This window comes from Sparus aurata, chromosome 14, assembly GCF_900880675.1.
Source record: "Sparus aurata chromosome 14, fSpaAur1.1, whole genome shotgun sequence".
Classification (NCBI taxonomy): Eukaryota; Metazoa; Chordata; class Actinopteri; order Spariformes; family Sparidae; genus Sparus; species Sparus aurata.
In genome coordinates, this window is record NC_044200.1 from 9152738 (window position 1) to 9180675 (window position 27938).

Here is a 27938-nt window from a genome sequence, read left to right on the forward strand (position 1 = left end):
TCAGTTGCGTCAAGTTAGCGGAAAGCGGAAGCGTACACAACAAGTCAGGAAGTTCGGCGAATTAACTTCAAAAAATAAAACCACAAACTGGGCGGTGCGGTTCATTTGTCCTTTGAGTGTGAGGGGAAGTTGACCGTAAGTTTTTATTTTGACAACTGTAACCGGAAGTAGGGCCATAACGGTTTGTTTGGCTTGACGCCTGGTACAGAAAAGAGCAGGATGTAGCGGTACATGTATCGGGCTCGCCTCACATCAATCCAGCCATCAGAAGTCCTTCGCTCTTTTTATATCGACGCGGTGAGTCGGGTTTGGGGGATGGGTGTTGTAAGGATTGTCAGCAGAGTCGACTAACGTTTGAAAAAATGTCCAACATCCTCGATGCGGCGTCCAGAGTGAAATGGGACCGGACGGCTGCGGCGAAGCGAGCCGTGTTTCTTGCGGCGGCTGCTTACGGTGTCAAAACCCTGTACCCCATCATCTGCAAGCAGCTCTGCAAAAACAAAGATCCCAGGAATAATGGCCGGGTTTCGAAGGCGGAGAACGGCTCCACTTGTTTGGCAAAGACACAGGTAGATGTGGCTGTTCATCGGAAAACGTCGCCAGGGGTAAATGCAGAATTTTTTAAGCAGATCCTCGAACTTGCTAAAATCCTCTTCCCCAGGCTCGTGTCCAAAGAGCTCGGTTTGCTCTCCTTGCACTCGGTGGCGCTGATATCCCGGACGTTTCTCTCTATATACGTGGCCAGCTTGGACGGTAAGATTGTCAAAACGATCGTGGAGAAGAAACCCAAGAGCTTCATTATCCAGCTGGTCAAATGGCTCCTCATTGCCATCCCGGCCACGTTCGTCAACAGCGCCATCCGGTACCTGGAGTGCAAACTGGCCCTGGCCTTCCGCACCCGGCTGGTGAACCATGCCTACCGGACCTACTTCACCGATCAGACCTATTACAAAGTCAGCAACATGGACGGGAGGCTCGCCAACCCGGACCAGTCTCTCACCGAGGACGTCATGATGTTTTCCCAGTCGGTGGCCCACCTCTATTCTAACCTCACCAAGCCGATACTGGATGTGATGCTGACCTCCTACACGCTGATTCAGACCGCCAGGTCCAGAGGGGCCAACGCCTCCGGGCCGACCCTGCTGGCCGGGCTCGTGGTCTTTGCCACGGCGAAGGTCCTGCGTGCCTGCTCGCCCAAATTTGGCAAGCTGGTGGCCGAGGAGGCGCACAGGAAAGGCTACCTGCGCTACGTGCACTCCAGGATTATTGCGAACGCGGAGGAGATAGCTTTCTACAGGGGACACAAGGTATGTACTGATCATATGTTGTGGCAGACATGCAGCAGTGTTAGATACATTAATGTGGCGGTTATTCAGTTATGATCTGTGTAGAGTACAACCACAGAAGTAAATCCATATTCCACATTAGTAGATCATTAATAGACAACGTGTTTTTCTCAGTATTACATATAGTGTAATTCTCCATTTCTGCAGGTAAACTCCAACAACATGAGGCATCTTGATTATGATCATTAAGCACAAATAATAACAAAGTTAGTAAAGTGTCATTAAATGTGTACATCTGAGTGATACCTGCACATGAATAGGGCTGCAACAATTATTTAGATAGTAGATTAAATGTGCAATATGTGAGAAATGGTCACCTGTTGATTTCATACTCAAAACAAACAGGGGCAGCAAATCACCATGGTAACCGCTAACTGCAGTAACCACAGCTGCCTTTAGCTAGTTAGCTTAGTTATCAGTGCAGCTAGCGATTAGGAGCGTAGCACCCCAGGGGGGTGTGGATGGGGATGGGATGAGGCTAGCTGGTTAGCTTGTTAACTTAAGTAGATAACTCTGCAACACTACACGTCTTGAAGTTAAAACGGAACTTTCTTCACATTCTGTCAGTGATTTTGGTTCATTTTTGAAACCTTGAAACTGAAAGTATCGCACCTTTAATCTGTTAAAATGTCAAAAAAGCTTCCTTTGTCCAAACAACAGTCCAACACCCAAAGACTTTCCATTTACTGAGACAAAGAAACGCAAAACATTTTTAAAGAATACCGAAACAATTAATAGATTATCAAAATAGTTGGTGACTACTCTTCTTCCAAATTACTTATCAATTAATCGACCAATCGTTGCTGCGTCAGGCACGAACACGCAAGTTCGTGACGACAGGGATGTCAGTCAATAACAGGTGTATGTGCTGTCCATTGCAGGTGGAGATGCGGCAGCTGCAGAAGTGCTACAGGGCCCTTGCGGACCAGATGAACCTGATCCTGTCCAAGCGTCTCTGGTACATCATGATCGAGCAGTTCCTCATGAAGTACGTGTGGAGCAGCAGCGGGCTGGTCATGGTCGCTGTGCCGATCATCACGGCGACCGGCTTCGCTGACAACGGTAAGGAGGCCTCGAGGTGCCCCGAACCTTTTATTTCCCAAATCTCCCAATTCGACACGTCTGAGGCTATGAGCATTCTTTAACAGTGTTTTAAGTGTGATTGACAGTGTCTTGTGCGGTGTAAACCTCTTTTTAAGCACCACTGTAATAGTTTTGTGCTTCACTCGTACGTTTCACAATACACAAGAGGATCATTAGCATCTCCAAACCAGCAGCTACACCTTCCTCCTCCAGCAGGAGCTGATTAGCACGTGTGAAAGCAGTAGCTGCCTCCCACACATCCCTGCTGACATTTCAGTTGCATCCAAAATAAAAGCTGTGACTGAGTCCCTTTGTTTGCTGCCGGCCACCACCAGCGTGCTAATGCTCCATTGTCGGTGCTTTTATTTAAATAACTCATTTCCATGCTGTTCTAATGCTCGCAGGTACAAGTGTGTGGATGCGCCGTGAGGAGGCTCACGGGATGTAGATCTTCAGGCAGATGACAGAGGGCAGAGATGGAAAGCTGCCTTGTTTGAAATAACATGTGCGTAGTATCACAGTTTCTTATGTCCTGCTCTGTCGCCTCCCTTTCGCTCCTCTAGAAACGGCAGACGGGCAGACGCACGTGATGGTGAGCGAGAGGACGGAGGCTTTCACCACTGCCCGGAACCTTTTGGCCTCAGGAGCCGACGCCATCGAGAGGATCATGTCCTCCTACAAAGAGGTGAGGCACCACATGCCGAAGTAATTGAACCACTTCCTGATTAGCAGCAACTGAAAATACGACGGAGGGCTACAATCTGGGGTCACATGAGGCCACATTTCGAGGTGCAGCAACATATTTGATAACCCATTAGCCATAATTAGCCCGCAATCTTTCATCTAGTTTGTCATCAGATTCGATTTGATCGGTCAGGCTACAGTTTCAGATGGCCCGATGATTTATGAACAGCCGCGTCATCTCATTGGCCCAGGGTGTTTGAAGGGCAAGTGGTCCAACAGATGGGCAGGCGGGATGGATGAGCGCACAGATTGGCCGTACACGACGCTACATCAGCCTCTCTTTACTTCTACGCCCCTGTGAGGCTCACCGCGCACGCACCAGACTTTATTCTGAGTCCCGAAGAAAGAAATTCACTGAATGAAAGGCCTTGTTCACCGAGGGCCAAATCCCTGATCTCTCGTTGCATTTTAATCCCCCAAAAAATAGCAAGACCCATTCATGCATTCTCTCACTCGGGCTGCATTTTGAGGTCCATAAGAGGATTTGGCTGCAGCACTTTTGTGGCGAAGCCGGGCTGCAGTACAAGCCGGTTCGTACTCGTCTGCTTTCGGTCATACGCGCACCGGCGTTGTGTACTTTTTTTTTTTTCTCAGCGCTTGTGGCCTCCTCGGTATTTCAGCAAAGGTTGGGTGCACTTCCAGAGCATGCTTGTGCTGATTAGGGAGGAATTGAAACTCTTCTGAAAGTGCAAGCGGGCTGTTGTCTGCCTCTTTAAGCGTGAATCACCTCTTCTCAACAAACTTCCCACTGTACACCGCTTGCACTCACGCCAGAGTGCAGACACTCAGGGCCAGACACACACAGCTCCGGTTTTTACGATCACACAGAAAGCTCCGAGCGAATTGGTTTTTTTTTACTTCCGAATCTGTGACAGAACAGACTGTGCTTCTGACTGGCGCGTCGTAGCACGGCTGCAGCTAAAAACACTTCCCCGGAGGACATGAGTTTTGGCCCCGTGTTGTGTAAAAGTGTTGTTTAACGTGCCGCAGCAAGCCGCTGCATGCAAGGCCGAGAGATGTGCAAGTGTGTGTGCAACTTAACAGGCACATTCCTCAGGCACTATGCCCTGCTCACACCCCCCCCAAACACTCTGCCTGGTTAATGTGACAGTGTACAGTACAATGTGAGTGGTCAGATGGCCCCATGACATGTCCCGGCTCGTGTCAGTTTGTTACTCATCTTGTAGACTCTGTTTTGTTTGTTCCCTTTTGTTCTCGTCCTCTCTGCTCTCTTCAGGAACTTTGCTGGTCTGCTGGGGTTGTTGTTGTCTGCTTAGCTGCAACGATTAGTCAATTGTTCAATCAGTCAGTCGGAAGGAAGAATCAAAAGTCATCTTTCTAATAAGAAATGTCAAACATTTGCTGGTTCCAACGTCTTAAATGTCGGGATCTGCTTATTGTCTTCGCCATTTATGACCCTAAAGTAGACATTTTTGGGTCTTGGACTGATGTTTGGATATAAGCAGGAATTTGAGGACGTTTTTGACTCTTGGAGATTGTGATGAGGATATTTCACAATATAACACAATTTTAAACAACAGATTAATCATGAAAATAGGCAGCAGATTATTCAATGATGAAAATAATAGTTAGTTGCAGCCCTTGCTTTTTGCTTACACCTTTAAAGAGGCACTATGTAGTTTTTGAGAAGAAACACAAACTCAGAAATATTTATCTGTTCTGTAACTGAATAACTGTTAGAAGCTAACAGTTGAAAGCTAGAAAGGTGGCGGGGTCCGCCACATATAAACAAAGTCAGACGGTATGAAGTTGTGTTGCCTTTTATGATCAGTGTGTCTATTCAGTGTATTCAGTCATAACAAAAACAGAGAGTTTGTTTATTTAGTTTGTTGAAGCATAAGAGTCAATTAAGATACTTATCATTTGAATCAGATTTCTTCCCCAAAACTACGTAGTGCACCTTAAAAACTTGTCTATGAAACACCCAAATGTTTACTGTCCAAGCAACTCTCACTCAGAGTGCGTCTGAAATCCAATATTCATCAAGTAGAATTTCCTCGTCATTGTTATTGTTTGGCTGCAAAAGGCTGCGCGTGACTCTCGTGCCGCGAAACACATTTAAGAGAACAATGCGGAAAGAAGCGAGGTGCGGCTGTGTTTTTTAAAAAAGTCACACACAGACCAAGACTTCAAGACTGAATTTGAAAATGGCACTATCCATAGCAGTTTTACCAGAGCAGAGCTCTTAATTTGTAAATCATTCACTCACTGCAGTAATTGTCGGATTGTACGATGGTGATTTGACACACAGCTGGGTGAAAGTTGGCCTCAGATCTCATCTCATGGAAAAATCTCAAATCATGGAAAGAAAAACTGAACACAGAAACCTTTTATAGGCATTAATTCCTCAAGATTGAATCTGCTGCCACTCTCATGTCAGTGTAGGTCAGCCAGCAGTGAGTCCTGCTGGTGTTGTGTTTGTATGTGCGTGTGTGTGTGTGTCCAGAGCTCCTTCCCTCGGGGCTTAGCCTAGCTGTGAATAATCCTCCATCTGTTGATCTTTGAGCCGGCACTTCTGCATCTCTTTCTCACTTTCTCTCTCTCTCTCTCTCAAACACTTTTTAGACAAATTGGGGAGGACCATTATCGTGGCTCTACTCATATACTCTGTGTGCAGAAACCACAGCAGGATACACATGCTTAGACCTTGAATGTTGCACCTTTTTTTTTTTAAGGCACTTGTGAAAATTTTTTAACATTTTACTCACAGAACACAGTCAGTCCTCCAACCGGTTTCTTTCGTCTTTTAGCGAGTCACATCTCTGAAGCCCCACATGATGTCCATGAATTCTCAGAATCTGTGTTTGTTGTTTAATACAATCAAGCTGTGTCAACAGCCTGCATTGTCTCGCTGCAGGGTGCAGCACCGAAGCCAAAGCAACAGGGGGATTTCTCTCTTGATTTTGTCCTCGTTTGTCCTTGAGTCTCAGACTGTTTGAAAGCAGAACACCCTCTGGTTGCTTAAAGATATTTCTAATGCATTTTGGGTTAAGTTCATCTTCTAAATTTAGCAGTTTTTTTTCTCATATTTTTATATATATTCCGTCCGGCTGTTTGTTCAGTCTTGGTCCACATTATTTTTAAAATAGTTCCTTTTTTTTCCCATCTCTCAAAGATAATCACACATTATGTACAGCAGCTTTTCAGATCTGCGTGTGGGTGTGAATGTGTGCGCTCACTCGACACGCTGTAAACATGGCCCCATCCAAGAGTTTACTCTAGGTTGTGAAAAGTAAAGAGAGAAATTCAGTCCAAACGGCATACCGACGACAGCAGCCAGTGCGTGACTCTGGTGTAAATTACATATTTGCATAAACACTGTTACACTTTGTTATACACACAACACATGCTAATGTAATGGCGCCAACCTCTTTTTTTTTATGTAGTTCATTATTTTAACTATCTGCTATTTTTATTGAACAGTTTCAACAATAAATTCTAAGATTTAGCTATTTATCATTTTAGCTATCTACAGTATTTTAACCATTTATTTTAACTTTTATTTTTAGTTATCTGCTTTAAGCATGTCTTTTACTTTTAGCTTAATAGTCCAACCAATTATCCCTGTCTTTTAGCTAATTATGTGAATTGTTTACATTTACAGCCAACTATTTTTCAGTACTTAAAGCTAACTATTGAAATGTATTCATTGCTTACAGGTAGTTTTTTGTCAACCGTACGTCCATTACTGTTAGCTAAGTATTTAGAACATTGTCTTATAGGTTACTATTTAGGCTGTCCAGTTAGCATGATCAATTTCAACAATTTATCAATAACGTTTAGTTTACTGTTCCAACCGTTTTCTTTTAGCTAACTATTTCAACCATTTATCCATTACTTTAAGCTAACTATTCAGAGTAGTTTTCCGTGTCTTTTAGCTAATTAGTTACGCTGTTAACATTCAGAGAACTATTTCAACCATTTTTTGATAGGCCTACCTTAGGCTAACTAAATTTATGTATCCATTACTTTTAGATAGATATTTAAAACATTGTCTTTTAGCAAAGTATTTCAGCTACTTTGAGCTAGCCTTATCTATTACTACAATTTATCAATTACTTTTAGCTAACTATTCCAAACATATGTCTCTTTTTTTATTAGCTTTATCTGTTTAAAACATGTATTCATTACTTTTAGTTAACAATTTCAGCTGTTTACTTTTAGGTAACTATTTCCATGTGTCCATTAGCTTCAGGTTATTATTACAACCATTTGTCCATTACTTTTAGCTATTTCAGTAGCTGAAAAATTGCTTTAGCTAACCAATGGTTTAAGTTAACTTAACTTAACAGCTAACTGTTCAGACCTCTCTGCCGGCTTGCTAGCTACTATTCACATACTCTCAACAAGTGAGAGAACTAGTCATCAAGTGTCACACACACACACACACACACACACACACACACACACACACACACACACACACAGGGAGTTGTATTAGCAAGTGGCCATGGCAGTGATCTTTGCCTTAATCTTATCCATTTCGCGGTCACGCTAACATTCCTCTTACGTTACTCAACAATGACCTTTGACCCCTGTATGTCGTCGTGACAGGTCACAGAGCTGGCAGGCTACACCGCACGGGTCCACAACATGTTCGTGGTGTTTGAGGACGTCCAGAAGGGTGTTTACAAGCGCTCCTCTCTATCATCGGAGGGGGCTGAGAAGAAGAGCAAGCCTGAGATGCACATAGATGGACCTCTGGAGATAAAGGGTGGGTTTCTTGTTCTGTGCACACACTCACACCTCCCTCTGTATGGAAATAAACTGAAAAAAAAAGAAAAACAGGTAGACAGCAACCTAATTGGCCAGTTGCAAACTACACCTTTCCTTGGTTACTGTTGCTACATTGGGCAAGCGTTTACCACTTCTGCTATTTGGGAAAAGCTCTGGGCTTTGGTTGGTTAGTCCCAATACATTGTGTGCACTGAAATAACACAGAATAAACGGAAAACATCAGTCCTGAGTCAAAGGATAAAGTCAACGTAAGTAACGTTTCAAAGCAGCTACATCTTTAGCGCGAGAATACACTCTGAGATCCCCAACATGATATTAAAAGCATTCAGCAGTATCGAGGTAAAAGGTCAGAATCATTGCATACATGTCCTTTTGACCCCAGAGTCAATCTCCTGCTACAGAGCGCTGTTAAGCTGTGAGATGAGTAAAGTGATAAAGAGGGATTTTTTTATTTTTTATTTTAACCCCACAATTACTTCTATGTAGGTATTATCCCATTTATATCCATACTTAATGGCTTCAGTCTAATCCTCCAGTCCTGCTCTTACTCACTGTCATTCATTTTTTCTGATCATTTTTCTCTTTTGCCTTCACTCTTTTGTCTTTCAGGTGAAGTGATAGACGTGGACAATGGCATTGTGTGTGAGAATGTACCAATTATTACGCCGAATGGGGACGTCGTGGTGTCCTGCCTGAACTTTAAGGTGAGACAGCTCTACTATAACCTCTTTGAATTTTCTGTATTCTGTCATTTTACGTCTATTGTGTAACCCGTCTTTGCTAGCTACAGTAGACTAACATACAAAAGCATCAGAATTGTCCTTTAATCTCTATTCCAGCATTGAACTCTACTTCTATTACCCATTACCCACAGCTTACATATCTGAGGTGCTCCGTTTCAGATGTTCTCCGAACTTCACCGTAAGACTCCCTGAGGTTTTTTTGGTCCGTGCGGTGTTAATTAGCATTTTGATGAATCCTCTGTGGTCTCATTAGGAAACAGAGACTCCCTTTGGGTGTCAGTGGTGTGTTGCTCTCCTAGGGCGTTTGAGCCGGAGAGGATGTTAGGGCGTGCCAGACTACAGATCAATGCTCACAAAAGATTAAAAAGTCACTTTTCGAACATTTGAGATGCCGTTAGGACGCTAACACCCCGTCCTATTTGTTTGCAGCGCCTCTTTCTTTCTGAGGGTCAGCTCCACGGATAACATTTTTCCGTCCACATTTTGATCCAAGTGGCACTGTGCGCGTACTGTGTTTGTTTTCCTCGAAACTCCAGAGAGGCTGGCGGTCTGCTGATCCCAGGGTCGTGTTCTTTTGTCTATGGATAACTGAGTTAGCTTGAGCTTGCCTTGATGATAATTTGACCCGAGCCTGGATTTTTACTTCAGTTCCTCGAAGCCGGCTTTTAGCTGATTTAAAAATTGTTGTCATAGAAACATGCCTTTGAACTTGAACATGCAGGAGTACGCATATTCACAGAGGCACCACTCGAAAAACGTCAGTATATGAGATTTAGAAATACTGCGTTGATCCCTGAGGGGGAAATTGTGGACATTACATTTGCTCCTTCTGGAATAGAGATATCACACTATAGAGAGAATATGAGAACACATACGTAGAAAAAGATGATTAGAAATGAAAGTAAGAATTGAATATGTAAAGTGAGAAGACATTAAACAATTTTAAAGAAAATATGCGCATTAAAACTATATACATATAGACAGATATAATGACATGTGCCTCGCACTACCCCATAACTACAGTGTAGATACTATTAAATAGCAATGAAATAGGTATTCATTCAACATCATGTTAGGATGGTTTAAATAAGCCAGACTACCAGGTAGCCACCCTTCAATGAAAGATCAAAACCTTCCTGACTCTTTTTTTTCTTTTTTTTGAAGAACGCGTTTCCTCTAGGAGTTTTGCTTTCAAACAGTGCTAGCAGTTCACACTTACAGACCTTAATCGGGACTACATCAAGCTCCGGTTTGAGGTCAATACAAGCTGCTGACATGGCTGGAAGAGCAGGAAAATTCTGTTGACAGTGTGTGTATGCCTTCAAGGTTAAGGTTATATGCAAATGTCACACTCTCCGGCTCTGCTCAGGCTATAAGAGCACAGGATCATTGTTGAGATACTGTCATAGTTTGACACCTGGCTTGATGTAACTCTGATAAGAAATTATAGGTGAATTATAGTTAAGGTAATATGCAATGGATGCTCAAAAGTTCTGGGTATTGAGTAATTTATTGAAATACGGGGTTTATATCACACTGTGTTTTTTCCAGATCTTTCATGGTGGGTCATTTTTTTTAAAGCTACATTCAGAACCAAACTACTTTTTCTCCTTGTTCATCTTTATTGCCTCTGTACTGTCAGATACATAAAGTCAATACATGCCGTGCTGCTGCTGCTGCTCTGTTACCCTGTTAGCTGCGGGCAAACTCGAAGCACTTAGTGATACATCCAAACAGTTTGATCGGGCTGTCGCTCGGAGCGCTTTGATTCCAGAGACAGAGGACAAACACCTCAAATGAAGTGTATTCTGCTCAAAAGCGAGGAGTCTCTGTGGAGGGATGTTGGCTTTGTAGATCTCCTGTGTTTAATGCTGTGTTGTCTTATGCCGTCTATCAAAAGCTTATAACACCCACTGACGCTTCCCCGTCTCTCCAGGGCTTTATATCTTAGTGATGTTTCATAATTATACAGAGGACTGACTCAGCGTCGAGGGATTAACAAATTCTCGTTTCATTTCAGGTAGAAGAGAGCATGCACCTATTAATCACGGGGCCTAACGGCTGTGGGAAGAGCTCTCTGTTCAGGATCCTCAGCGGTTTGTGGCCTGTGTACGGCGGCCGGCTACACAAACCCTCTCCTCAACATATGTTCTACATCCCTCAGAGGTACACACAGACACAGCCCTTCACACATATTCCCACAGAAGTGAGTTTTACAGAGGCAAATGTAGAGTTTGATCATTGTACCGGTGAACCCTAACGGTAATGTAATCCAATTGTAACAGGACCTGTGTGTGTGTGTGTTCAGCCACACACACAAGAGAAACCAGAGCTCTGGCCGCAGTGAAATATTTACCACCCAGACAGGGCTTGGAATACTTTGAACTACAATCACTTCTTTATTATACTTCCCTTGTTATCGCGGCCATTTGAGAATCATTAGTGCGACTGAGCGTGGATACTAAAATCAGCCATGCGTTTTCACGCTGATCAAGTGATCCGTGATAACTCACCGTTCAGTGATTGAAGATAACCGCTGACCTTTAAAGAATAAAACACCACCTGCTATTTTCTGGGCCTGTAGACTGACAATCATTTTTAAAATAAGGAAGTCTTTTAAAGCTATGTGTTCGAACTGTTTTATTTTTTCAATTTTCATGGGGGAAAATGCTCCAGGGTCGTTCTTCTCTTCTTTTTTTTTTTTACTGCAAGTGGCCACTGGGCAAGATTTATAGCAAGGCTGAGTCTGAGGCAGGTCTCAATAGCAGATTTATGCTACAGAGATGCCCCTGCCTACAAATTATATTCTCCAGATTTAAAGGAACATGCTTGTTCGGTACAAACCCCTACAAAAATGTTAACATTTAAGAAAAAATTTAATGTTCACTCAAATTCAGTCATGTTCAGTCAAAATGAAATGCAAAAAATGTATATTTCCACTAAATTCATGACGCATATTACAATCATACGAACAGGCCGTAGTTTCAGTTATATTAGATAAATGTACAAAAAATTAAATATTTAAGCACTTCATACGTTAATCAAGAGAACCATTTACAGATTAATCAGTGTTGCATGGTGCATTGAAGACATGCGACTGGTTGTGGTGTCAACCAAGGTGCTTTTAACTTTAGACAGGTAAGATAGCCAACTGATCTTCCCAAAAAAGGTGGCAGCAGGACTCTAGCCCTCAAAGTGAGTTGAAGCCACTCTTATCCAAACCATCAAATGTAATCTTACCCAGAGCTGCTTAAAAGCCGCAGACTCAGCTGACTCCCTCCTGCAGAGCGGTAAATATTTTATACATCGGATGAGACTGGCACCTGGCAGCTGTAACAGAATCCAATACACTAAAAGAAACAACAGCAGCTCAATGGGTGTCTTTCTCAAGCACTTGTTCTTTAAGTGTGTCAGAGAAGTGCTCCTTTGTACACACACACACCCTCTTCGCCGGGGCTTTCTTTCCCTTAATATTCCGGAGAACTTGAGGAATTGACGGGTTAATAAAGGAACGCTCAGTGGATAAGGTGTGTGTGTCTGTGTGTGTGTTTCCTCCAGGCCATACATGTCCATGGGTACACTGCGGGACCAGGTGATCTACCCAGACTCGGTGGAGGACATGGCTGCGAGAGGCCTCAGCGACAAGGACCTGGACGCCATCTTGGACATAGTCAACCTCAACCACATAATCACCAGGGAGGGAGGTAGGGGAGTTGCAAAGCTGTGCGTGACAACCGTCAACTCGACGAACAGTTCAGAAATAACCATCGACTAGATAACTTGACAAAACTAATGAAAATAATTCTTAGCTAAGACCAAATAACCATTCGACAAATGGATGATTAGATATACTGTACCATAACTAGACAAAACTATGAAAATAATGATTAACTTATGTGTTGTCAAGCTGCAGAAAATCAAAAGCCATTAGCCAAAATAAGCAGCAGCTACACAAAATAACTCGAAAGCATTAGACAAAATAACCACTAGCCATGAAATGAGTCCATCAAATTGAGTACCTGCAAATAAAGTCATTACCAAATCGGTAATCTTATCGCGTTTAAGGTCTCTACATTTTCACCTTCAAAATCGTCACCATGGTGCAGTGTTGCTGGTGTTTCGAGATCAAACAGATTATGTATATCTACTGGCCAGAAGCTTGATCTTGTGCACCCTGGTATTACTTGTATTGCCTAAACTTGCGTCTGTGGCTAATTGGCAGCCACCCTCCTCTCATTGCCAGATAAACAGACTATTGTTGTGAGCCGACTGCCGTACAAAGCTGAGAGCTGCAAGAGGGTTTAATGTATGAATGGCTGCACTGTGAAGATGTTGAGAAACATCTTGATCATGGGTGTGTGCACACATGCAATGAAACGGCAAAGGACTTTGCTGTTAATTTAAGAAAATGTGACCTTTGCTACGCAGTGCAGCTCTGCTGGTTGAACCTTCTAGCAATTATGTATCTGCCTTTCCTTTGTAATGGCTGGAACAGTCTGTTTATCTTTTAATTATTCATTGCATTGTCCAAAATGTATTTTTGATGAACTCTTTATGTTAAGGCCTAATGTATTCCAGTGTCTCTACGTCAATAAAATAGGTCCATGCACTTGCTTATGCTCTCCACTCTACGCTACTCTCCACACTATTTACTCTCAGTGTCTACAATCCCCAAATACCTCTGTCTTTACATATCATTTTGGTATCAAGTGTTTTCAAGCTCATGTGAAGTCTTCTTGTGGTTCTCAGGCTGGGATGCTGAGCTGGACTGGAAGGACGTGCTGTCAGGGGGGGAGAAGCAGAGGATGGGCATGGCTCGCATGTTCTACCACAAGTGAGGAGAAACGGCATTGTTGTTGTCTGTCATTAGACTGTGGCCGGTTTAACTTCATACACTCAACATATGGCACGAGAGTGTAAGCTGCCAACTGTACTTCTGACAGGAACCGTAAGCCTTTTTTAGCCATGCTAGCGGCTAGAGAGGGCAATGTCAGTTGGTCAGTCTAGCACTTTGGTCCAGACTGAATTGTCTTAACAACTACCTAATGGCACCATCTTCAGGTCAAGTTGACCAATGTTCAATGTTGCATGACATCTACATCAGCCTCGGTTGTATTCAGTGTTTAGTGCTAATTAGCAAATGTTAGCATGCTAACACATTAAACTGAGATGGTGAAGATGGTAAACACGACACCTAACTGCTGAGCTAACCAAGCTAACTAGTAAGCGGCAGCCACCATGCAGGAATTAGCAGTTACATTGTGATTTGCCGCCCCCTATTTGTTGTTTATTGTACTCTTAGGAAGTAATATAAGCATTGTTCGTGTTTTATCCAGGATAAGAACAGGTGATTTTCTATATTAGCACTCGGAAATGATCTCCCAACATAACAAATCTCACCCTTTACCCACTGTATGAAATGCTGTTAATGAAAACCACTTTCACCTTCTGTGTCTGTCAGGCCTAAATATGCTCTGTTGGATGAGTGCACCAGCGCTGTGAGCATTGATGTGGAGGGAAAGATTTTCCAGACTGCTAAGGATGCCGGCATCTCTCTGCTCTCCATCACACACAGACCCTCCCTGTGGTAGGAAAATTGTCCAGTCTATTCAATAAAAGAGATGCATAACTTGATATATCACTCTGGAGAGTAGTAGTGGAGAATGTACTCACTTCTCAGATCCACTATAAAGCCGTAAATTCATTGCACGCAGCAAATTAAGTGTGCTTTCATTCGCTCTCCGCCTCCAGGAAGTACCACACCCACCTGCTGCAGTTCGACGGGGAGGGAGGCTGGCGCTTCGAGCAGCTGGACACTGCGACGCGCCTCACACTCACCGAGGAGAAGCAGCGGCTGGAGGCCCAGCTGGCCGGCATTCCCGAGATGCAGCATCGCCTCAACGAGCTCTGCAAGATCCTGGGAGACGACTCTGTCCTCAAAACGGCCGAGGAGTGAGAGAGAAAGAGGGAGGGAAAGCGGGGGGAGGGAGCAGGGAAGGGGCCCAGAGGGGGAGAGCGACAAGGGTGAAAGGGGAGAGAAAAGGCGGGGGGAGGAGGAGTTGAGAGCGTGAAAGAAATAAAAGAGATCCGTAGGGGGTTTGTGAGTATTTTTTTTTTTAGGCTTAGATTTTTTTTTAGATTCAAAGTAGGAGAGCTCTTAATGCCAGTTAGTTTCTCCCTTCTCCTCCTTTCTCCTTCGTCTTTGCCCCGCAAGAGGGGGAGAGCGAAGTGGATCCCGCAAGTGTTATCCCCCCCGTTGTGTTACGCACATCGACCGCATAGATTTTTTAGGCGTTTTGCTTTTTTAGCGCACATCATTTTCAAGGTCCATTCGCCGCGGGTTCAAAGTGGCAAAAGTGGTAAATCCAAATTTGAACTGAGACGGTGAATTTTTGTTTGTTTCGTTTTGTAGCACTTTACTCTGCTTTTAGAGGGCTGTTTCTGTTTGTCGTGATAGCTCACAGTGAAATACGGTGACACCTGCATCTTAGCTGGAAAACTTTTTAATATAGAACCACTAAATGATAATGTCCAAAGCAGTATTCCACGCCCAGTGTGCTGGGTTGTGCAGGATCCACGTTTGTTATAATTTATCAGTAGATTTTTAGTTTTTACTGAACTTAATGAGACCTCTTCGTTTTGAGAGGTCAAAAGAGACTATTTTTCAAAATGTCACAGTATGCCTTTGTTTGAGTTTGTGTGTCTAGCCGCAGTACAATCCCTCTCCTTATACCTCATCGTTAGCGCTTGTTAGGTTGTCGCACACCCGTGAACCGCCGATATCGCTCAGTTGCAGGCAAAAAGAAAAAGAGACGATCTGGGGTCTATTATCGGAGCCATTAGTGACGCGGGTCTGACTCCAAAACATAGGTTTCTGGTTTATTGAACAAATACAATGAGCTAAAGAGGCCCTCTTCGAGAGCGAGCTGACCCCGGTAGTCTGCGCTGGCTACGAACAGTCACACATGTGCTACAACAGGTAGCCAGTCAGACTGTGTAAGTGTTGGATGTATGTACACGCACAGGACAGCTGTTGAAGCGCTCCCCTGTGTTGACACAAAACACACTCATGTCGCGCTCTGTGGGTCCTTTTGAGCCTGATCTGGAGTCACATTCGAGCTAATACGTGATGCTGATTTAGCCAAAAGAGACTTCATATAAAGTTGGTGATGACACAAAAAAAAAAACTTTGCTATGACTTTGGAAGCTGATTATCTTTTAATGTTTGGTTATATTCCTATTATTATTATGTTTTAATTAGGCTTGAGCGAGTACACCGTTGCAACGAGTATCAGATAATGTCATCTGAGTAAATTGTGGCAGTATCCATACTCGTGATGGATGAAACTCTTATTGGGTGCTGTAAATAGTGTCTTTTAATTAAAACATTGATCTGAAGCTCAGTTCAGAGGCTGTTCTGTAAATAGTTTTCTAATAGTTAAAGGTAGAGATACTTACGATCTAACCACATATCAATTTCAGGCTTAAACAGACTGAGCGTGCATACCTCCACCATGGCCCAACAGGCCCCTTTAATTTGATCAAACCTAATATCAAATAAAACATATTTAAAGGAAGGTAGTAAGGAAGTAAAAGGAGACCTATTATGTTTTTTTTCTTTCCTCCAGTGTGTTAAAAAGGTATTGTGCAGGTTAAAGAAAATGTAAAAGGTCTGCGCCCACAGAAGCGCCTCTCTCCCACGGACAGCACTGCACCTTAAACGCCTCATCAGCAGTCCCACCTGTAATTCGGTGACGTTGTGACATCACACTACGTCACCGTGTCACACACTTGCACGATTAAAGTCTCGCGGCTCGTTTGGCACATAGAAATTGATTGGGCGCGGGTGCTCTGATGTTGTTAGTGGTGCTCGATCAGGCTTGTGTGAAGAGACAGGAGCTTCCTAGATGGGTCCCTTTATCTGGATCAGCATCAAAATGTTAATGGGGTCTATTCTGGGCACACACCCAACCTCCAGGTTCTGTAGAAATTTGTATTCAGTATCAGTATTTTTTGTGTAATCCTGCTGACAAACTTCTGATTGCCCCTCCCACCTGTGGTATAAGCACCACGAGTTTCTAGTTGAAGCCCCGCCCATTACAATATGGATAAATGAGCTGGTTGAACAGTTACAGATAATGATGTACTCGCTCATCCCTAGCTATTACATATGAGCCCTTAATGTGGTTATGCTTATGGTATATTACAGAATAGGGCTAATATACAGTAGTACAACGGTGAGAGGTCGGGCTCATTCATAGATCGCTGGAAGGGATTTCAATTTTTGGCTCAAGGACACTTCAGCACGTCGTATGCCTCTTGACTAACAGCTGGCATGCATCTTGGCTATATGCAGGAACAGAATGAGTTCTCATGTAGCCTCCATGTTTGTTTACCAGCAACTCATCGGAAGTTGTGATACTGTGAAATTAGTGATTATTATTGAAACGGTCGTAAGCGCTGTGTTCTCCTGTGGTGGCTTTGAGCTGTGGTCGTGGCTGCTTTTACAGTTTGTTCCTTTTCGTGGTTCGGCCCCGTGTGTTTACAGTGGTGCAACAGGAGAGGGGAATCCGGGTGGAGAAGCTATGGTTGTTGGTTCCATTCAGTTTCTAGTCTTTCAGATTCCACCATCGGCACGTAGACTCATATTTTTGCCGTTTCTCACATTCAATCGGTCCTAAAGCTCACTAAGCAATACAAATTATCACTGCATTTGAGATGCAAAAAAAGGACGCAGCAACTTTTCCGTTTCCGTTTTTTGTCTTTAGCTCACCCATAGTTCAATAGTTGCTCTGTAAATTGAAAAATGTAAACAGAGAAGTGTGTAAGCACTCTGCGTGTTTTTTCTATGAGTGGTCCAGCCTCCATCACAAACAGGAGAATCACTGGACTACTGTATGCTATTCTCACACTGTGCTGCATACAGGACTCGACCCACGTCACTACCAAGCTTGAGTGACTGGTACAGTGTAATATCAGGTTGCGTCACTGGTTAGAATACCACAATATTTCATTAAGCCTCTGCTTTGTTAACACACCGCAACGTCTTGTGTTGCAGAGGATGGACAATCAGTCACATCAGCAGCAGATTTCAGAATTCAAACTACGCACCGGCATGTTGTTACCTGCAAAGAAATAAGTGAGTGGGTGCTGGTTTAAGGTACACATCTGCACCCGCGTCATCTGATTTGTTATCGAACGTTACGATGTAAATTGTTGAGTATGTTTGTCAAATCCCTCAGGCCTTTTGTCAGACCAAGCTGGGCCTGCATCCAGGATGTCTAAAAGTGCATCTCCATTCAGAGTTCGAACCTTTGCAACCTCCCCTTCATGCTTTTAGTGTACAGGACTTAAGACCATTTGGATGCAGCCCTCCTCTTCTCAGGATGACGGCTGCTAGGTTACAGAAGGACAAAACCAAGATTTCTTTTTTTTTTTACCCCCCAAAAGAATGTGACTGGAGAAGAAAATCTAATTAAGGAATTGAAATGCCATTCCTTTAATGTGTAAAGGAATAATAATGTAATGTAATCTGTGCTGCACAAAAATAATTACGCTTTCATTCGGTACGCGAGAGAGCATTAAAGGCATTAGTGCAGGACTTGAAAAACCAGCATGGCAGGCCTTTTTTGAGCAGCATTTTCTGACCTGAAATAAGTCGTGTGTGCCATCGGTCAGATTCTGTTGACAGGAGGCCAGACGGGCCGCTGAATGACACAGAGTCTGCCAAGTGACACTGGAACATGAGGTCAGCTCTAGAGCGGACAGTGCCGGTAATTCATAGGCATGAGCATAGCTTCTTTAATTAAGAAAGATTTAGAAGTATTGTTTGCTCACTAAAGAGGATGGGATGAAAAATGATGAGGTGCCATTGTTGTAGGAGTGGAATTTTGTCCTCCAGTCGCACTATAAAACAGCCTAACTGAGACAAAACTCCTTTTTTAAACCTTTTTTAACACTTGCTCCCCAGTGAGTCTTGGGTCAGAGCAGCATTTGTCGGTGCTGGTTACCCACTGCTCTCATAACAGGTTTCTGGCCAGAGCAGGCACCTGTTTCAAAGGTCCCATATTATGCAAATTTCTAGGTTCTTGGACGGCTAAAAATGTATATTAATAGGCCACTTTTGGCTAACAAGTTCCCTACCTCACCATAAAAGGATATGCTAACGGTTAGCTTGTTTTTGCTTCCCCTGAGTATCCACGAATAATTATCGCAGATTTAACGTAATTACACTTTTTTTTTCCTATTTATTGTTTCTTTGAGTTAACTTGATCTTGGATTTATTCCAGGGGGAAAACATCTACATTGTCGTTTCTTTTAATATGGCACCTCATCATTTCTCAGCCCTTCAGTCAATCCGTTAAAATAGCTTACTTACCAATGAGGTTAGGCCTTTAGCGGCCTACTAGCTACACTGTATGACCTTGCTTTATACTGTAATGACATCCTTACTAACAAAACTTTGATACGGAAAGTTTCGCACTCTATCATCCCTTTTGTAAGTAAGAGATTGAATGTATCCATTATGTATGATAAAGCATCTCTGAAGGTTACGAAGGCAATGAATACATGTGGTCAGGTCATGACGGTTTCCCTTTTGTTTGATAATTGATCATTTTATAATTGTGTTAATAGTGCATGTAACGTTTGGATTTACTGTATGTGTGTGTGAGCTGGGATAATGAGCAAGGATCATGTTTTAAATTTTCAACTTGAATTGTCATGTTCATCAAGCGGTGTAGGACAGTCAAATCTATATTTATGACAGTTTCAGTGACTGAATGATACGGGAAAGAAATGTGGATGATCATGAGCGCAGTAAATCTCTGGTTTCTAACTTATTCAGGTTATCTTTGAGGTATTATTTGACTGTCCTGTGCCTCCGAATCAACATGCAGCGATTCTCCCTCGAAGCTGGGGATTACTACACTTTGTACTTACTCCATCAGCTCCGTTTGCAATCAAAACACCCGTACATAGAACTGTGCATTTTATATTTTGAATTCCTGGAGCAGTAACCCCAGACTCCCTTTACTGAAATCCCATTGTGCATGTGTAGGAGTCTGTATTCTTTAACCTTAGAACCAAGAGAGGTACATCTGCATAAAGGTCATCTGTTACAAAAATCATGTGCTGACGTCACTTTACGTTGGAAGATGAAGATGTATTTTCTTGTAAATAAAAAAAAAATACATTGCAACCTTGAAGAATGGGCCGTGTTGTGTTTTGTTCTTCTCGATCCTTTTCTGGAACAGAATTCGCACCATTTCAGGTTTCAGTACCTTTAAATAACTGTTGGAAGTGTTTGGGTTAGCTACAGATTTTTTGACACATTTCTATTTCCTGACTTTTAGGAATCCATGTCATGGTATTTATAGCCCTGGTAGGTGGTTCATGAAAATAAACCCGTCTCAGCAAGCCAAAGGTCAATGCCACCTCCTCACTATGAGCGATATTTAGACTTGCTGTGTCAGGCCCAGTCCCAGAAAACAATATGATTCAGTCTTAACATTTGATTCATATGGTTGCCATATGTTGTTTTTTTTCCACAGTCTGGCACTCTACTGTTTAGTGTTCTTAGCAGGTTTTCAATATTTTGTGTGTTAAAATATGAAAAAAACTTAGATTAGATTAAGATTGACCCGTCTTGTGTCTTTTCCTAGTAATAAAAATGTCTCTTAATTTACTGCAATAACAATACACAATGGAAAGAGTAGTATGGAGCATGCTGTGCACAAGCAGTAGTGTAGACTTGAGGCTCAGTGAGTGAGTTTGTGCAGCCATCTGCTGGTGAAATCAAGAGACATCCCTTCAATCGCCTCAACAGTGCAATAAAATGAGGTGACCACAAGATGGTAGCATGGCCAAGTAGCCATGTTCATTTGTTGCTATTCCTGATATTTGCACCTTCAGTGTGTCATCTCAATCTTAAACACAGAGGTCCACTCAAATTACACACAAACAGAAAGCAGCTGGGCTCATTGTGATGGATTTTATTCATGATTTTACAATGCTTTTATGACTCCAGATCTAGTTTGTGGTCAAAGATACATCTATACTTGGTTGTCAGCAGGCTAGTGGAGTTTGACTGGGACTTTCTAAAGGCATGTTTGACGTTACAGTAAAATGCAGAGCTGGGGAATGTCACAAAAAAGTCTGAAGACACGTAGGGCCATTGTAACATGTTAGCAAATTATCCAAATGCCATGAAAGTCAAGTTAAAGTTTGTAGTGTGGAGTATAATATTTGCCTGTAGTGGTGCTGAAGTATAAAGAAGCAGAAGATTATAATAAGTAAAGTACAAGTACTTTAAAATTGTGCTTAAAGCGAGTGATTTTTTTATCAATATAAGTCTTGAGTAACTCTGTATTATATACAGTGTTTGGTCAGTAAACCATGTCTCTCCTGCATCTGCACACGCAGTTAAATAGAAAATAAATAATCTGGTATCCCAGCCCACTTCATCCAATCAGGACAGAGAACTCCGAAAAGAGGCGGTCCTTGTCTGTTTGACAACACTTGAGCAGGCACTTCCTGTCTAGGACAATGGCCGAACAGGGAAAGCTACCTGCGCTCTATATACTACCCCGGTGACGACTTATACCACCAAACATGTCGAGCGAAGAAAAACGCTAGAAGAAAAGAAAGAGGCAAAGAGAGCCACCTCGAAAAACAAAGGAGGAAGTCGTATGAGTTTGGTGACGCAGAGAGGAGGGAGGGGACGCTAACTATAAAACAGACAGGAAGTTAGCTAGCTAAAAACGAAGGAAGCGCTAACAGGTGCTTTAAAACCAGTAATTGAGTACCTTAGATAATTTCCATTAATGGTATATTATATATAGCCTAGTTGATATATTTAATATATAATATTGTATTTTTGTTCATTACAAAGACGTTTTTTAAAAAACTATCAAACGTTGTGTTGTTGGTGAAAAAATGTATGTAAAAACTAAAATTAGCTTACTGCAGAATTTTGCTAGGACATGGTGCAAGGTTTATTATTATGATACTATTACTATGAACCTGCTGTGGTTAAACTAGATTATTATTATCTCCATGTATCCTGTGACTGGAGTTGCCCCCTACATGTCAGGATTGGTCCAGCTCAGGAGGAGGAGTTTAGCTTCGTCCTCCGCCTGGAGAACCACACGCCGACTGGATCATTGCTCCTCCACACACACACACACACACACACACACGCCCTCTGCCCGGTTGAGGAGGCTGGGACGATGCCCCTGGAGAGGTGACCACCGCCGGGATCCCGAGACACATGGTCCCCCGGACTATGGAGAACAAATGAATCAGATCACACCTCATCAAATATGGCTCCATTGATTTCCAAGCGGGCGAGGAGGAGGAGGTGAGAGCGGCGGCGGCGGCGGTGGGAGCTCAAGATAGAAGCGCCTTCCTGGGAGGGAGGGGGCCAGCCCAGGCGGCGCTCTCTTGTCTTGTAAGAGGATCAAGAAAAAAGGGAAATCGAGCTATTTTTAAGCGGACTGCGTGGACTACCGGCCGGTGACAACATGAGTGGCGGCGGGCCGGATGAGAGCTCGGTGCGCGTCGCCCTGAGGTAAGGATGCAGACCCTCCTCTCCAAAGATGCTCTTGTGTCACACCTGCTACAAGCACGCACATGTTATTCCTGCCTTTATTCCCTCCATCGTTCGCCATGTATTTATCCCACCTACCTCTATAAATAGCCACTCCAATTCTTCCCTTCAAAACAACACCCCTGCTCCTTCTCTACAAATGCTTTTATTTTGGAGATTTCTATTGCAACATGCATGCTCTCTTCGTGCCAGGAGCTGCAAGTACAGACCACAATGGCCCATGATCGCATGAGCTTCTTTTGTTAATACCTGCACTGCATGTACATGCTGTGTAGTGGATTTATGAATGGAGAGATCTCAGCTCTGAGGGATTAGGCCAAGGAAAAGCCTGTAACTGTGTCTCCTGTAGGCAGAACAACAAACAGTCTGGCGTTTTATTTAGAAAGGGTGCAGAGCTGCGTTGTCTGCATTTGATCCATTTGTTTTTAGGCATTTGAAATGTTGCATCTGTTGTCTGTTGAGTTTGCTGTATCATGCTGATCTGACCTTTGTCCCCTGGGCCAATCCAATATGTCACCTACATGGCAGACAAGCCCAGATAGTCAGCGTCTGCTCAGTGGTTACATCAGCGTTTCTCAGATGTGATTCCAGTGTGTGTGTGGGGCAGTGCGGCTGAACAAAAAAGACACCCAGACAATAACACACAGATCAATACAGATATCAATAGAGCAACATGAAAGGGCGGCAGCTAAAGTCAGGGGCAGGTGCTTTTCTGTGTGTGTGCGTGTGTGTGCGTGTGTGTGTTCGAAAGACAATCCGAACCGTCATGTGAACTGGATCAGTGGAAGACGGAGGACAAAAGCTGTAGCTCATCTCATGTTTCTCTTCCCTCGCTGCCTCGCTTGTTATTGTGCTCTCAGACTTTGACCCAGAACTCTGTTTACCGAGCCAACTCAGTTTACTAGCCTGTCATAGATAATAAATAATCTCGCAGAATGCACCTTCTTGCACTTTCGTTATGTAGTCATTAATAAGATTTCATTCATCGCGTGAGATTACATTCGTCTGGCTTCCTTAAAGGTGCAACATGCAACAGTTTTAGTTTAAAACAGCTGCCAACAGCAAACAAACAGTCACGTAAAGGTATCAACACGATGTTTTGATAGTATAATGTGTATGTATTTTGCTTCACAGATACAGTATCTACTGAAGTTAGCATGCCAGGCAGCTAGCCCAATCCCATACCAGTTCAAAGCTCCTGTGCTAGCAGTGTAAATACTAACACTCCCCTGGTGCGCTGAGCTCCTAGTCAGGACCACTAGATGCACAGCTAACCAAGCTAACTATAGAACAGCAGCTTTACTTTGCGGCAGTTAGCGGTTGCTCTGGTGATATTCTGCTGCCTGCTTGTTTGGAAGTATGAATTTGACAGGTGGCCAATTCTTACACATCGTACTTTTAGTAAATTCAATATAAATATATATTCAATATAAATTCGATTCAGTTGCTGACTTAAATCACTGTAGAAGAGTTTTAAGAAGTTTTAAGCTTTGTTACACACAATGATAGTACAAGGGTAAGGCTAGAGAAAGGAGTATGTGTTTGTCTCTGAATGGAAACTACCTGCTATTGTATCTTCTTAGAAAGCTCAGGCTTCATTAATTATTTGGAGAGCTCTGTCGTCTTGTTTGCTAGTTGAGTTTCCACCTTTGATCCTTTTGATGGTCAGTCGACTATTCATAGGTTTATTCTTTCATTCATTCATACATTTGTCTTTCTTTCTTTCTTTCTTTCTTTCTTTCTTTCTTCTATCCACTTGATCATGTAATGGGAGCTTTTGAACTTGTCAGTGATTGTGTACGAACCTCTCAGTCATGTGAAGATTATGTTCCTCCATAATGAAAGGACTGTGAGCAATTTGCTTTTCGGCTTCAGATGAAGAGAAAGATGAGGATTTTGTCAATGTGATGCCACAAAACTAGTATACATTTAGAGCTGCACGATTAATCGAAATAGTGGCGAAATTGCAATATCCAAATATCAAGGTGGTGCAATTTTAGGAAAGATCTAAAATCTCAAGTCAGTGTTGATTGTAGAAGAGTCAGCAGTCCAGAGCCTCCTCCAAGCGCAGCTGTGGTACTTGAAAATGCTTTGTCACTAATCTCTGTTTCTATTACACACACGCGCGCCCACACGCACACACACACACACACACACACATCCTGTCTTCCCGTCACTGAAACTATCCTGACCTTACCTGCAAGCTCCCAGAGCTTGTTAGCCTTCCTGTTACACATAATAGTTGCATTATCTGTCTCACATACAAATTCAAATTTAAGTGTGCTTCATTTGCATGAATGGTATAGACATTTTCACAGCAGACATAAAGACTTTTTGAAGTAAAAATAAAAGCCAGGTGGTGATAGGGCTTATTTCCATACATAAATGTCCTAGGAGGCCACATCAGGGTGGCAGCATACAATACCTTAAACCTAGAACTGGTAATACTATGACATGTCAATATCTGCTGTTAAAAAGGCATATTGGAGAAACAAAAACATAAAAGTAATTAAAAAAACATAACAAACATTCACTTTTGATATATTTAAACTGATTGATAATCCATAACAGTGAAAAGTCTAATGGAGGAGCTGCAATAATCACTAGTCTTAAATGAACAATCGATCAAACAACTATGAGCAGTATGACAGGTGTCGCTGACGGGCGCAGGTAATTATCGGCTGATACTGCAGTCCCTCTGAGGTAGACTTAGCTTTCTTAGCGCCTTTCAGCTCTTTGTTTTGGTTAACTCTCACCACTCCAATCAGTCATTTACAGCCGCTGTAAGCAGCTGATAAACCCGTGATACACTCACCTCCCAGCACCAAACAACAGACAGAGTTAGCCACTAGCTGGTGAACATAGTGGAGCATTTAGTAGTAATCAGCCAGATATTTCCCTCAGGAGTTAGAGACCAAAAACAGATACTTAATGAGAATAAATATTGGACTAAAATGTATTAGGTAACAAGAAACACAAGAGCAACATCTTAGCCATAACAGCCTGATATTACGTCCATGTGTTTACAGCTTGCTCTGCCGTAATCATCAGATATTTGTGGAGTTTTTTTTTTCTTTTTTTTCACGAAACACGAAATTGAGACTCATGAGTGCTAATGTTTCACGTCAGGTTTATAAAACACATTAAACTAATGCTTTCTTAACACGGTCGAGCAGTCGCATGCCTTACATCGAAAGTTAAAACAACATGACGGGATGCATGTTGGCTACAAAAACAACTGTAACATTAGACACCATTTGAATTTACAGTAAAAACAAAGTTAAAAGAAATACAAACTGTTCAAACCAAAATCAATACAGTGTATCAAGGTGTCACAGCTCATATTATGGGGGTTGACACACCCTCCCGCACCAGATAACTTGATTTTACTATTGTTTAATAAAGTACGTCTCAGCAGATCATATCGAGACGACGGAGATGTATTCGTGTGAGAAAATGTGTCATCACCAGCTGAAAGTGTAATTGTTTTTCCCTTAGCAATCACTGGAAGTCAAACTTTTCATCTAGTCTTATATCACTGACTTCATCCCTTTAAACGGCAAACCACACCCTCAAGTTGTCTTCAGCTCCATTAATCACCGTGGCAACACTCTAATTATTTTTAGGCTTTAAGGTTTACAACATCTAAAAGGCTTTGACTGTCAGCCTCTCCCCAGCCTGTAATAGTTTAGTTAGCTATGTGTGTGTGTGTGTGTTTGCAGTAATGAGCTAACGGGTTGCCAACCAGTACCTGCCCCAGCCTGCGAGGCTATTGCTGTCTGTTAGCACGTTTCCTAATCCCCCATACCAACAGGTCCAGAGTGATGAAACACTCCTGTATCATGTCTTATTTTTTTAGGTCTGAGGCAGAACAAGAAAGAAAGGGGTCTGGAGCGTGAACAGAGAGAAGGTGTTTCGGGGAGTTTTTTTTGTTTTTGTCATTTTGATTTATTAACGGAAAGATGATGTAATTTAAAGGTCTATTTGCTCTTTAGAAGTGTTACATGTCTCTTGATGGATCGTCAGTAAGATTCAGTAAACATTAGATGTGTGTGCTGTGCTGCCTTCTCTGGTTTTGAAGCGTTTCTGTTCACGCCTGACAGCAGACAGATGGGTCACATCAGTAGCACATTGTTGGACGATTCAGTAAACACACACATACACTCTTTGCAGGGTTATCCCCTGTGTAAATGTGTTTGTGTGTTCCAGATATCCCTCCTTATGTAACAGCCCATCTGCGTGTCTGTTGGTATATGTTTATCTCGATCCATATTCCATGAGAAATCACTTTAAGAAGTTAACGATTTATCCGTGAAGTAACTCATGGTACAGACTTTGCCTGAAGGAGCCATTCAAGTGACTCATTATGTCAATATCCTTGAAGTGCAGCTTTAATAATTCAGAGTGTACATCCAAAATTAGCCAAACAGCGAGGGATCGAGTTACATGCTGTCAAATTCAGCTCTTCTTGTTTAATAAGATGAGTAACAGTACAGTGAAATGGAAAGGTAATCTTTAAATGTTAACATCAAGCTAACGGGCTTATCACTAGTGGTATAAAGTTGATTAGAGGATTGTGTCTTTCCAGTTGTTGTTTTCAGGTTATCCGGCAAATTAAGTAGCTGAGGTAACTATACCCTGAATTGAAATACAAATAGACATTTTTAAAATATATGTTATTTCACAACGATCATTCTTTCAGCATCTTTTTTGATATCCAGAGAGTCTTAGGACTGGTACATACATATATAGAACGTTTTTTTTCTCAGGCTATTACCATTACAGTATGGCAACCATCTTAAAATTGTCACATTTACTGTTCATTTCTTATAATCCTAATCATAATCGTCAAAGATGTGGTGTAACCTTGGATTTTTTTGAAGGTCACAATATCCAAAATCCATCTGAAATACAAAAACAAAGAACAAGTAAATGTTTAAGAATGCTATTACATGCAAAACGCATTGCAAAATGAATTGGCAAAAGGCAAACTAGACCTAGTCAGCCCCCGACCATCTCCACTCCTTTACTCATATCCAGATTGTCTAACTACTGTTGGCTCCTCTCTAGTGTCTGTCAGACACACGTCCCACCCACTTGACCTTTCCAGATTAATTTTGAGGGCAAAGGCTGTGCGCCTGCTGCCAAATGCTACAAAAACATTGTGGGTGCACGTGTGTGTGTGTGTGTGTGTGTGTGTGTGTGTGTGTGCGCGCGCGCGCATGCAAAAACCTGTGTCCATCCAAGCATATTCATGATAAATATTCATGAACCAACTCAACTGAACTGAAACACAAAGCAAAGCATGCTGCAAGCCATCCGCCAGCTGCTGTCATGTGATATTGTGGTTACTAAGATATTCAATAACTTTTGTCTAACTAGGACAGGCAGAGGTTAATTCAGTATGGATTTTTTTTTAATAATGAAAGATTGAATTAGATTAAAACCCTGCTTTTTCCATTTACTTCCTTCTATGAATTCATGTTTGACATGTTTTTGCTATCCTATCCTTATTTGCCCTCTTTTTTCGCTGTATTAGGCATTTCATCTAATGTCCCATGTGTGTCATGAGTGGACCAAATTGTCCTTGTCCAAAAGGAACATTTCCATTACATTGGTATCAGTAGTAGAGGCCAGTGGTGTGTGTGTGTGTGT

The 27938-nt window shown here is 42.5% G+C and overlaps 2 protein-coding genes across 5 annotated transcripts in view; both read left to right on the forward strand.

Annotated features, from left to right (window-relative positions):
• Positions 1–8: 8 nt before the first annotated feature.
• abcd2 (ATP-binding cassette, sub-family D (ALD), member 2) lies at positions 9–19881 on the forward strand. Its single transcript, XM_030440774.1, has 10 exons — positions 9–1307; positions 2228–2408; positions 2993–3114; positions 7749–7908; positions 8541–8635; positions 10695–10840; positions 12233–12378; positions 13424–13508; positions 14136–14261; positions 14426–19881. The coding sequence occupies exons 1-10, from the start codon at positions 363–365 to the stop codon at positions 14628–14630; spliced, it is 2211 nt and encodes a 736-aa protein (XP_030296634.1). The 5' UTR covers positions 9–362; the 3' UTR covers positions 14631–19881.
• A 1824-nt stretch (positions 19882–21705) lies between these two features.
• Positions 21706–27938, forward strand: part of LOC115595535 (kinesin-like protein KIF21A) — a 39488-nt gene continuing 33255 nt past the window's right edge. Inside the window, exon 1 of one of the 4 annotated variants that reach the window (XM_030440146.1) lies at positions 21706–22244. In XM_030440146.1, the coding sequence (XP_030296006.1) occupies positions 22198–22244 (47 nt within the window). In that variant the 5' untranslated portion in view covers positions 21706–22197. The remainder of the gene's footprint in view (positions 22245–27938) is intronic. The other 3 variants (XM_030440145.1, XM_030440147.1, XM_030440148.1) reach the window with 3 other exon arrangements.